At 46.4% G+C, this 13,014-nt stretch overlaps 1 protein-coding gene across 1 annotated transcript; it reads left to right on the top strand.

Annotated features, from left to right (window-relative positions):
* Nucleotides 1–5,729: 5,729 nt before the first annotated feature.
* Nucleotides 5,730–10,672, top strand: LOC122010479 (circumsporozoite protein-like). Its single transcript, XM_042567020.1, has 2 exons — nt 5,730–5,915; nt 10,259–10,672. Exons 1-2 carry the CDS (start codon nt 5,730–5,732, stop codon nt 10,670–10,672), a joined length of 600 nt encoding a protein of 199 aa, XP_042422954.1.
* Nucleotides 10,673–13,014: the final 2,342 nt, after the last annotated feature.

Below are 13,014 nucleotides of genomic sequence, written 5' to 3'. Positions count from 1 at the left end.
GCCAGAAAGGCGAGCGTCCGGCAGCTCCAGATCCATGCAGTCGGTTGTAGCCGAGAGCGAGCGGAAGGACCCGAAATCAGTTTCGGACCCAGGGACTTGGAAGGAGTTGAAGTGCCCCACGACGACGCTCTGCTCATCAAAGCGGTAATAGCCAACTACACTATTCACCGCATATTTATTGACACAGGAAGCTCGGTCAACATCATATTTAAGAAGGCGTTCGATCAACTACAAATTGACCGAGCCGAGCTGCTACCCATGACGACCCCGCTCTACGGGTTTACGGGCAATGAAGTCCTGCCGGTCGGGCAAATCCGACTGGCTATCTCGCTGGGAGAGGAGCCGCTCAGGAGGACGAGGACAGCAAACTTCGTGGTGGTCGACTCTCCTTCTTCCTACAACGTCATTTTAGGACGACCGGCGCTCAGCGAGTTCCGGGCGGCCGTCTCCACCTTCCACCAGAAGATCAAATTCCCCGTCGAAGACAAAGTGGGAGAGGTACAGGGAGACCAACTGGCAGCTTGGCGATGCTACATTGAAATAGTCCGAGTAGAAGCAAGTTCCGCTCGGAAATCGCCCCAGATCGAGGTAAACGCCATAACTGAAAGACCTCCCTCTTTAGTTTATGAAGAAAAAGAGGAAGTGCAGATACACCCGACCCGATCGGAGGCCACGACCTTCATCGCGTCCGATCTGGAGGAGAAGCAGAAAGAAGAGCTGATCCAATGCCTCCGAAGAAATCATGATGTCTTCGTCTGGTCGACACATGAGCTGCCCGGAATTTCGTCGAGCATAGCGCAGCACGAGTTACATGTCCGACCGGACGCTCGGTCGGTAAAGCAGAGAAAAAGAGATTTCAGCGCCGAGCAGAATGCCATCATCCGGGCGGAGGTGGAGAAGCTTCTGGAAGCCGGCCATATACGCGAGGTGCAGTTCCCGAACTGGCTGGCGAACGTAGTATTGGTCTCCAAGCCGGGCAACAAATGGAGAGTATGCATAGATTTCAGGGATCTCAACAAAGGTTGCCCGAAAGACTTTTATCCCCTGCCCCGGATAGATCAGCTGGTGGACTCTACGGTCGGCTGCGAATTAATATGTATGCTCGACGCTTACCAAGGCTATCATCAAGTGCCGCTCGCCCGTCAAGATCAAGAAAAAGTCAGCTTCGTGATGCACATATCAGCGCTTGATGAATAAAGTATTCAGAGAGCAGATTGGGCGAAATCTGGAAGTGTATGTGGACGACATTCTCATCAAATCCGTTCGAGCGACCGATCTCTTCAAAGACATGGAGGAAACCTTCCGAACGCTGCGCAAATATGGAGTCAAGCTAAATCTCCAGAAGTGCCTGTTCGGAGCAAAAGGAGGGCGCTTTCTGGGGTACATAGTGACCGAGCGGGGAATCGAAGCAAATCCCAGCAAGGTGAAAGCTCTACAAGACATGTCGTCTCCAAGAAATACAAGGGAAGTGCAGCGTTTGACCGGTCGGATAACTGCTTTGGCCAGATTCATCTCCAAAACGGCCAACCGGAGCCTCCCTTTCTTCAAAATCTTGCGCAAGGCCACTAAGTTTTACTGGGATGAAGAATGTGATCGGGCGTTCGAAGACTTGAAGGCATATCTGAACTCTCTCCCGGTATTAGCCAAGCCGACGGGTGAGTCACTTTATATGTACTTGTCTTCAACCGAGCAGGCAATCGGCTCGGCTTTAGTGAGGTCGAGCGGAGAAGAGCCTGTGTATTTCCTTAGTCACATTTTAAAAGATGCTGAATCTCGCTACACTGGGCTCGAGAAGCTGGCTTTCGCTCTGGTCCTCGTCGCTCGGCGCCTTCGTCCATACTTCCTGGCGCATACGATCATTGTCAAAACCAATAGCCCGCTCGGACGTGTTCTACTAAATCCAGAGGCCTCCGGACGGCTCATCAAATGGACGACGGAGTTAAGTGAATTTGATATCCAATACCAGCCCCGCTCGGCGATCAAAGCGCAATCCTTGGCCGATTTTGTGACTGAGGTGCAAAGGCCGGAGCCGGAAGCTATGTGGAGAATATATGTGGATGGGTCGTCCACTCGGCTCGAAAGCGGGATTGGAATATTGTTACTCTCCCCTCAAGAAGAGAAGATGCACTTATCCGTCCGGCTGGATTATAAAGCTACCAACAATGAAGCAGAGTATGAGGCCCTCATAGCCGGCTTGCAGGCAGCTCGGCATGTTGGTTCGCAGTTGGCCGCTCAGCAGCTTTCTGGTACCTTCGAAATCATTAGTGCTCGGCTCAAGCTCTACGCTGAAGCCTTCGAGAAGCTCAAACCGATTTTAGAGAAGTTATTGTCCAGAAGATACCCAGAGCAGAAAATCAAGCAGCCGATGAGTTAGCCAAACTCGCGAGCTCAATAACGTCGGTCGCCATTCAGCAGCCAATTGAAAAAGTACTGTTGGTGGCGCACGTCGACCGGATGGAAGGCCTCACATTTCCAAGCGACTGGCGGACACCCATCATAGAGTTCCTCCGCTCAGGCGCCACACCATCCAATGAGTATGAAGCCCAGCTGCTAAGGAGGAGAGTCGGTCGGTTCACACTCATCGACGATCAGCTTTACAAAAAGGCTTTCTCACGCCCGTTGTTGAAATGCGTGAGCTCGGAGGACTCAGCTTACATACTCCAAGAAGTACATTAAGGATCGTGCGGGGGGCATCCGGGCGGACGATCGTTGGCCAAGAAGATCCTCTTGGCCGGGTACTTTTGGCCAACCTTACAAGCAGACGCCGCTCGGACAGTATCTACGTGCCTTTCGTGCCAGAAGTATCACAACTTCTCCCACCGACCGGCAAAGGAAATGAAGGCATCAACCGTTTCATGTCCGTTCGATCAATGGGGAATGGATATTATTGGTCCATTTCCGATGGCGACCAGGCAGAGGAAATTTTTGCTAGTGGCGGTCGACTATTTTTCCAAGTGGGTGGAGGCTGAGCCGCTAGCAAAGATCACCGAACAGATGGTCAAAAAATTCATCTGGCAACACATCATCTGTCGGTTCGGCATCCCCCGTCGACTTATCTCCGATAATGGGCGGCAATTCATGGGAAAGTTGCTCGAAGATTGGTGCAAAAGCTATGACATCGAGCAACACTTCACGTTCGTAGCATACCCCCAAAGCAATGCTCAAGCTGAAGTAGCTAATCGGGAAATCTTCATATTCTGCGCGCTCGGCTCGACCATTTGGGAGGAAGTTGGCCGGATGAAGTGCCGGGCGTCTTATGGGCCATCCGAACGACGCCGAAGGAAGGGACGAGCGTCACGCCGTTCCATTTGGTGTATGGCGGCGAGGCGGTCATTCCAGTTGAAGTCGGCGTTGAGTCCGTCCGGATCCAGAGCTATGATGATGGCAACGCCGAACGGAGGAACATGAAGCTGGATTTGGTCGACGAGGAGCGAGCCAAGGTGTCCGTTCGGCTGATGGCATACCGGCAGCGGATGAAGCAAAACTACAACCGCCGCGTAATCCCCAGATCATTCCAGGTCGGCGATCTCGTTTGGAAGAAAGTCAAGCCGGTCGGCGACGTCGGCAAGCTTGAAGCTCCTTGGGCGGGTCCCTTCAAGGTTATTGAAAAACTCCGCTCGGACGCTTACTACTTGGAGGATGAAGACGGGCGGCAGCTGGATCGACCGTGGAGTGCAAATCATCCAGCCTTATCGAGCTGGATGAAAGGTGCACGAATGTAACTTATTTTTGTGTATATGCTAGTCGCCCGTGTCCTTGTAATGCAGGAAGCAAAATTAATTCAAAGGATGGCCAAGGGTTCCGCCGATCGGCAGTGTCGAAGTTAGCCGTAAAGGCCGTCAAGCTCCGACGTTAAATATCGAGAGACAAGCCGGCGTCTATAAACGTCCAAGCGGAAGACCGTCGAGCTCCGACGTTAAATATCGAGAGACGAGCCGGCGTCTATAAACGTCCGAGCGGAAGACCGTCGAGCTCCGACGTTAAATATCGAGAGACGAGCCGGCGTCTATAAACCTCCGAGCGGAAGACCGTCGAGCTCCGACGTTAAATATCGAGAGACGAGCCGGCGTCTATAAACGTCCGAGCGGAAGACCGTCGAGCTCCGACGTTAAATATCGAGAGACGAGCCGGCGTCTATAAACGTCCGAGCGGAAGACCGTCGAGCTCCGATGTTAAATATCGAGAGACGAGCCGGCATCTATAAACGTCCGAGCGGAAGGCCGTCGAGCTCCGACGTTAAATATCGAGAGACGAGCCGGCGTCTATAAACGTCCGAGCGGCTCGCATTACGAAAATCTAGCGAAAACCCCTTTGAGGTAAGGCGCGAAGCAAAAGATGGTTAATCGGAATTAAAAATGCGAGCAAGTGAAAGAGGGACGTTCGCGCGCCGAGCGACTGCTTAATTGCGTGGCGAAAGACGTTATTGAAGGCAGGCGGCTTGGGTCCATGTTAGAGCGTGAAGCCGAGCGGAGGAGTTTTAAAGAACACTTCACACATGACGAAAGAAAATTTTCTTCCCAAAACAAAGGTGACAAGAACAGAAAGATGGTCTATTTACGCTAAATACTAGGCAAACAAAAGAAGTTACGGCGAAAATCAGTCTTGCCGAACGGCGAAGATACAAAAAGGTGAATAAAATACACTCCTCATGCGTCAAAATCAAAAAGGGCATCAGGAATGGCGCCCATCACATTAGCCAGATCCTCTGGGGGGATGGTCAGCTCGGCGGGAAGGTGACCTTTAGTCTTCAAATAATCTACTGTCGCCTTAATCGCTTCTTCGAAGGTGAGGGAAATCTTGTCGGTGAACTTCTCCCCGAAGTCGTCCGAGCGGATAAACGCCCGCCTCACTTCGTCAGAACGAACCGACTCCCCATCCTGATACTCTTTAAGCGCGACTTGGGAAGCATCGTTGGCGGCCTGGAGATCCTTTAAATCCCCTTCAAATTTGAGTAAATCGGCCGAGCGGCCCTCCTTCTCGGTGGCCAGAAGGGCATCCAGATCCTTGATGCGTTGCTCTAGCCCTCTGATCTCCACCTTCATTCGGTCCATGTCATCGATGGCCTGGCGCTTCCGGGTGGTAGCCGTCTTGATCTCCTTATCTCGTTGTTTGACCACCGCTTCAAGCCGAGCGACCTCGCTCGCCAGATCGGAAGTTCGTTTCCGTTCGGCTTCCAGTAATTTTTTGGCCTTCTCCAGAGCAGCCGTCGACTGTCGGTTGTCCCCTGCGGCTTTAAGTTTTTTCAATTCATCCTCCAGCTCGGCCAACCGATTGCTAACAGCAATCTGCTCCACCCAGTTCTACGAGCAAAAGTGAACAGGTTAAAAACTTAATTCAAATACACGAACAAAGAAAAAGAGCATACCCCGGTGGCCTGTTAAACATTGCTGTCGCCGAGCTGCCCGGGAGTCATCGCTTTTATTCGGCGCCGAGCGTCCTCCCAAGCTTTTGCAAGAGGGCCCGTCAAGGTGATCTGCTGCTCGGGGACCACTGGCCGATCAGCAGCAGCCATGTATTCCTCTGAGGGGAGGCGCAGGACGGTTTTAATTAAATTCTGGCCGCTCGGCTCGCTCTGAGAAGCATCGGCCTTACCGGATGGCCCACCGGTGAAAGAGGAGGGAAGCTCGCCCAAACGCCTGATACGGCGCAGAGTTCTTGAAGGGCTGGATGGCGGCACCTCATAGCTTGCCCTCGGAGAGCCATGTGGGGTCGGGGTACTCTCTAGAGAAATGGTCCCCGATATCATCGAAGCATCCGCGCTCTGCTCGGGCTGTGGCTCATCCAAGGCAGTTGATGCAGATGTCGGCTCTGGTCGTCTGCGCTTCCAAGTGAGCAGGGGAACATCATCGGCCAAACGGCCTTCCACCTCGGCTTGGGTAGAAGGTTCTGTGCCGCCCGCTGCTTCGTCATGGGAGGTAGCAACTGCTAAGGCTTCAGGCGCATCCTGAGTCCCCTCACCTAATTCGTCGGTCGGATCGGCTGGATCAAGGCCCCGCTCGGCGACCTCCTTGTTTTTCACCGCCTCAATCTGAGCAGCTTTCAATTTGAGTTTCTCGGTCGCCTTAGCGCGCCACATAACTTCAGCTGCAGAAACAAAGATTAAATCAATTAGAACAAAAGAAAAAGGAGGGATGAGAATCGCTTACTCATGCTGCAGGGTAGATCGGCCGGGGTAGAAGATAGGCCAAATATATACATTACTCCCGGAAGGAGCAGCTTGTCAATGTGATAGCGCTGACCCACCAACCGCTCGGCCGCATGAAGGTAGGCCGCATCGCCTCTAAATTTGCCGAGCTCCGGTTGCGCCGGCATCGCCGTCTGCCACTTGGTACGAAAAGTTGGCAGCTCGGGAAAACGCACATAGAAAAAGTGCTCCTTCCAATGTTTGTTGGAGCTCGGCATACTATCAAAAAGGACGAAACCTATCCTAGATTGGAAAATAAAGGTACCCCACTCGGCTTGCTTGGGATAAAAAAAGTAGTGAAAAATCTTAGGGTCAAGGGGGATATTGTTCAGTTTAAAAAGGACTATCACTCCGCTCAACAGCCTAATGGAGTTAGGGACTACTTGGCCGAGCGGAATGCGAAAATAATTACAGACTTGTAAGAAGAACTTGTGGGGTGGAAAACGCAGCCCGGCCAAAAATTGGTCTCGGAAAAAAAGAACTGTGTCGGACGGCGGTTCATGAGGTCGATCGGCCGGTGTGGCTAATACTATTTGGTGGTCGGAAGGAATGTCGTAAGTCCGAGCGAGACGCAACGTGTCCTCCTCGTCGAACCGGCTTTCCATGGTCGAATACCAAAGACCCGGAGCACCGCCGGTCGGCTGTGAGGTGTTGGTCATGGTATAAGGCTAGGGATGGACGCGCGATGGAAGGAGGGAGAAATAAAAACAGGGAAAGAATGCGGGATGATGAAAGAAATAGCTAATAGAGAGAAAAAAGGAGAGGCAGCAAGGAAAAGGAATCCTTACGGGCAAAAAAGATGATCAAAGGGGGCTGTAGAGTTGTCGGAGAGCTGAAACGCAAGGTCGCCGGAAAAAAGTAACAGAGGGATGACTGGAGACGATAAGGTCGAAATGCGGCTAAGAGCTGGGGGCGGGAGCTTTATAAGGGCGGCCGCGATCAATTTACACCGTCCGATCCAGGTCGTCGATAACGAGGTCATCATCCAGCCGTTCATTTCAAACGGCGGATGTCCCATCGGAAGTGACGTCACCGCCATACTCTGACAAACGCACGATCGCCACGTGTCAGCAGGAGACTGGTCACATTTAATGAGCGCCCCTTACTGTGTGCAGCACACTTGATGGGCAGTAGGAGAGAGCATTGGTCATGGAGTCCAGAAGAATACAAGGCACGGACAAGATACAGCCGAACGGATGAGCACTCCTAAACCTGGCCGAGCGGACTAATGTAGTGGTCGTTACTCAATCAGATTGGCAGTCCAGTCAGTCGGACTTCGCCTCCTTCGACTAGACTTGAGGGGGAGGCAAGTGATCCGGCGGTTAGAACAGGGGACCCCCATCCTGAGGGGTCCATGCTACGCTGAAGTCAAAAGGCCAAGTGGCCGATCGGATAGGCAGACCGACCGGTCTAGGCAGATCGACCGGTGAATAGCTGAGGCAATAGGCGCCCCGACTAAAGTTGGGGTTCCGACGCTCAATGGAACAGTAGCAAAGAGCCGAGCGGAAGGCCTAAGAGAAGGTGATGTACTGCTAACAGTTCTTACATAGCACCCTACCGAAATTCTCCCCAGCATATCGCTGCAAACGGCAGTCCGGACGTGAGGAGAGTGCCGCCTGGACTGCGCATGAGATGAGATCCGTCCGGCCGGCGCGTGAACTCCCCGTTCAACCGGACGGACAAACGTCCCGACCAGCGGTGGGTAAAGGAGAACAGGAACATCTTCTGACAGCCGTCAAGTCCTATGGCTAGGCCATACTCCAAGCCTGACAACGAGGTGTTCTGCTGTCCCATCGAAGACGTGATTGGACTGTAGCAGTATGGCGTCAGGTAAGTGTTCTGACATACACATACCGAAGTATGGGCTACGGACATGTATGTGCCTCGGTGGACGCACAGGAACCTTTTCACCATCCTATATAACGAGCCTCATACTTCGTCGGAGGTACGCGTTCAAGGCCTTTGGAGCTGTTTTTTCCACCACTTGCTTGCCTGACTTGAGCGTCGGAGGGTCGCTGCCAGGAACCCCTTCCCTGCCCGACTTCTGTGCAGGTTCGCCGGAGCTTCGTGACACCAGTCGAAGATCCACGTCAGCAGTCGAAGAGCGCCCCGTGCCCAGCGTCCGTTGATTTAACATTCGGACAGGATCAAATATATATATATATATATATATATATATATATATATATTTGACATTTATTTACTGGTCAACCAATTATATTTTTTTGTTAAGTACTTAAAATGTGATTGTAAATAATTGCATTGATTCGATAATATTGAATATGCTCTTGGCATATTAGTTATTATGAGAGATTAGAGATGACCATATTGATATAAATAATTTAATATGTGGGTAAACAAAAATATTGATATCTTTGATTCGTTTGATAGAGTAGCTAAATTAAGTATAATAACTTTCTTAGCATTAAGCTTGCAATTGTATGAACCATTTTTCCTGAACTATAAATTGAATATTTTTATATGATCTTTGTAACTAGATGATTTTTATGAATTGATTTAGACGAGTTGAAGATGTTGGACATATATAGTTACTACACATGTTATATACGGAGTGGCATTACTTTCCCATTCATCTTCCTAAATAATGGCACAAGAGAGTGGGAGTAACGCCCACTCCTCTTCATATATATTCGTCCAAAGGAAATCAGAGAATTCATCACCAAGAGGTGCTGAGCAAAAGGTTTGCTCTATCTTGTGATATCTCACTGTAAATGTTTATAATTTACCGATTTTGTTTATATATTCCTGCCCTAGAGAGTCAACTAGAGCCGTTAAACGGGTCAACCCGTGGCGGGTCAACCATTTGATGGGACGGGGCGGGTCGACCCGTCAACTTGACAGGTTGAGAAATCTCCAACCCAATCCAATCGAAGGGGGATTGCGGGTTTGGCGAGTCAACCCGCGGGCTTATAAATTTTTTTAAAAAACTTTCATATTTTCGGCAAGCTTCTACATCTTGATATGCAACCTTTAAAAGGAGAATAAAAAAATTACAGTTTGAGATAAATTCATAGAAAATGTTGCTGGAAGAAGAGATTGATGATTTGCAAGAGACAATTAGAAAGATCAAAGCAGCGAAGGGTGAGATAGATGGATTGTGGGCTATACAAAAGTTGATAGTTGTTGACTAGCAGAAGCAAATTTAAATGCTTCAAGCTAAAAAATATTCAGCCATCTATGAACTCAATCACATGATCAATAAAGTCGATAGCCAACTAGAAAAACTTTCATATCTTAAACTATATCGTGTTCTTCTCCACATCCACGAATATGTGTTTCTCAACCCGCGGGCCAACCCAAGTCTGTCGCGGGCCAATCCGTGCGGGTCGCGGGCCTAGGTGGGTCGGCCCGCAGTGGGCTTGGGTTGATAAAATTCTAACTCAACCCGCTTAATTGGCTTGACGGGACAGGCCAACTCAACGGGCCAACCTAAATTAACGGCTCTAGAGCCAACAATGGCAACTATGATTCACAAGGTGCGAGCTTTTGATTGCCACGAGTTGCAACTAGACCTTGAGCTTTTATCGTTGGGATATGATTGTTCCAGAGTTTGCACACTCTTGATGAATTTAAAGGTCAAGATGGTTATTTTGATCATCAAAATTATTTTTACTTTTATGTCAATTGATAAAATGTTAAACTCAACTTCGATGATAAGTATTTTTACTGTAAATCATAATGAAATATTTCTTCTTTTTTGTTTTTTTGCACGAAGATCCACCCTTTTAAAAAATATTATTTTGGTCCACTTGGGCTGATAAGCCCAAGCCCACTGCCATAATACATTAGCATCTTCTTTTATACGTTTGATTGAGTGTAATGTAATTTAGTTTGTAGTATAATTAAATTTGTAATGTAATATAATCTTGATTATATTACTATATTTAATAATATAATATATGTAATATTTTATTACAAGGGTTATTACATTTTTTTGTTTGATGTCCATTATTTTTTATAAACAATGTAATTCATATTATTATAAAATGACAAAAATATTCTGCGACCTCTATCGACGACCGCCACACCTCTGACGGAGCTTGTAGCAACCAGCGGTCGCCATCGTTGGCCTCCTCCGCCGACCGCCGCCATCGGCAACCGCTGGCCGATGCTGATCGCCGACAACTGACAACCGGTGACGACGACAACTGCCGGCCTCAGGCAACCGACAATCGGCGGGGCAACAACCGCCGGAGGCTGCGGGCGACGGCCGGTGGCGGAGGTGGGTGGTGGCGGCGGCGGTCAGCGGCGGCAGGCAGTGGCCACCAGAGGCGGCGGGCGGTTGCCGGTGGCGGCGGCGGGCGGTGGGTGGCGGCGGCCGACGTCGGTGGGCGGCGGCGGCCGACGTCGGTGGGCGGCGGCGGCCGACGTCGGTGGGCGGCGACGGACGTCAGTGGGCGGCGGCGGCCGACGTCGGTGGGCGGCGGCGGTCGACGTCGGTGGGCGGCGGCGGTCGCAGTGGACTAGGGGTATATTCGACATTTAAATTTTGGTTAAACGGTGATCTCGTAATGTAATCAGATTACATAATATTTGTTTTGTAATCTAGATTACAAAACTTCACTACCTTTTGTAATCCATATTACATTACATAATTACAAGTTTAAAATTAATCCAAATAAAATAATCAGACTTGTAATGTAATCAAATTTGTAATGTAATGTAATGTAATTCTCATTACATTACTACGTTTGGTAATGTAATGTATGTAATCTTTGATTACAAGGATGATTACATTCTTTTGTTTGGTGTACATTATTTTTTATAAGGAATGTAATTCGTATTATTATAAAATGACAAAAATATCCTACGACCTTTACCGGTGGGCGCTACATTTCTGTCGGAGTTTGCGGTTGCCGCCGCCGGCGGACGACGATGGGCGGTGACAGATTAGGGGTATATTTGACATTTAAATTTTTGTTAAACGATGACCTTGTAATGTAATCAGATTACGATGTGTTTGTTTTGTAATCCAGATTACAAAATTTCATTATATTTTGTAATCCAGATTACATTACAAGGCTGATCAGCCTTGTAATGTAATCTGGATTACATTACAAGGCAGATTAATCAGCCTTGTAATGTAATCTTGATTATATTACTAAGTTTGGTAATGTAATATATCTAATTTTTTATTAGAAGGATAATTATATTTTTTTTATTTGTTGTTTATTATTTTTTATAAGGAATGTAATTCGTATTATTATAAAATGATAAAAATATCTTGCGGTCGTCGCACCTCTGTCGGAACTTGTGGCTGTCGCCGTTGGCCTCCTCCGTCGACCGCTGCCGGCAACCGACAATCGACAATCGACGATGGTGACGACCGTTGACGGCTAGCGAAGGCGGCCGACGGCAGAGGCAGCGGCCAACGACGCTGGGCGGCGGTCGTGGTGGACTAGAAGTATATTCGGTATTTAAATTTTGGTTAAAAGATAAAGATTACGTAATATTTACTTTGTAATCCATATTACATTATATTATAAATTTAAAATTAAATTAAATAAAATAATCAACTTTATAATATAATTCTAATTACATTTCAAGATCTGTCACCCTATCAAACGTAGTCAAATATGTTTAGGGCGAGTAGAATTAATCGATCAAATTCATTAAATATTTAAAAATTCAGTTTGATTTATTTAAAAATTTAGTTTTATAATTGATTATTTTGACATATTGTTCCATTTTCAAATTTAAAAAACTATTAAAGCTTATATACTTGTATTTGAAAAAAAAAATCTTAAAATCTACTAATTCTCCAATAACAATCAAGATATTAATCGATAAATCTTCTAGTGATCAATAGATCATTTATAATTATGGTTAAATCATAATCCTAATTTAATCATAATTAATTATAATATCTTTTTAAATTCATCGTCCTCTTTCAAATTATAGTTTGAATTAAAACAGATAATCGGAGAGTACTTGGAGGCCACTAGTAGTGGGCAAGTAGTCAGACAGTCTGGCGCCGAGCAGGGTAGCCTCCGGCCACCTACTTCGATCCAAATTATAACTTGAGGGGATGATAAACCCAAAAAAAAATCATAACTAATTACGATCGAATCACTATCACAATCCGACTTCAACTTTTTTATAAACAAAAAAAAAAAAATTTGGCCTCTTCATTAAACCGCCTTCAGCCATCGTATTGTTAAAAAAAAAATAGATCTCACCGATTTAGTCAATGTACTATCTTTCTATTCTATTATTTTACTTGACCCTTTATTATGTAATTTTGATGAAGTCCAAAATATAATTTCATTAATATCTTTTTTGTACATTTAAAATAAATTTAAACTTTATTAATAATTTTCTCTAATTTTTTTTATAAAAAAATATATACTATAATAATTTTTTTTTAATCTCACATGTTAAGATTAATAACACCATGAACGAATAAATTTCTATAAATATCTTAACCAATAATATTATAAAGTATATTTTTTATTTAGCTAAAAATTTCTATAAATATTTTATATCAATAATATTAAAATAATATATTTTTCTAATTCTTTTAACTAAAAGTTTCTATAAATATCTAAAGGTCAATAATATTAGAAAATATATTTTTCTCGATATTTTAGTTAAGGTTAAATATATTATCTATTTTTAATATCGGATATAAAAAATTATTTTTTTTAATGGTAGTTCATCCTTATTTATTGGCATATTAAAATAATAATATATTTAAAAATATATATATATATGAAAATGACAAAACGCCCCACACGTCGTGTATACTTAGTAAATTACCCTCCCGAATGGCCGCATCAGTCGGCGGTCCTTAAATTGACTTACCTAAA

This window comes from Zingiber officinale, chromosome 8A (genome assembly GCF_018446385.1).
Source record: "Zingiber officinale cultivar Zhangliang chromosome 8A, Zo_v1.1, whole genome shotgun sequence".
NCBI classification, from domain to species: Eukaryota; Viridiplantae; Streptophyta; class Magnoliopsida; order Zingiberales; family Zingiberaceae; genus Zingiber; species Zingiber officinale.
The sequence above is the reverse complement of the archived record's forward strand: the minus strand, read 5'-3'. Positions and strand labels throughout refer to the sequence as shown.

Bases quoted from the DNA above. Each gene is read 5' to 3' on its own strand.
- LOC122010479 (XM_042567020.1), top strand. From the start codon at position 5,730: ATGGTCCCCGATATCATCGAAGCATCCGCGCTCTGCTCGGGCTGTGGC. The intron at 5,916-10,258 runs GTAGCAACTGCT...TGTAGCAACCAG, and splicing joins CCGCTGCTTCGTCATGGGAG to CGGTCGCCATCGTTGGCCTC.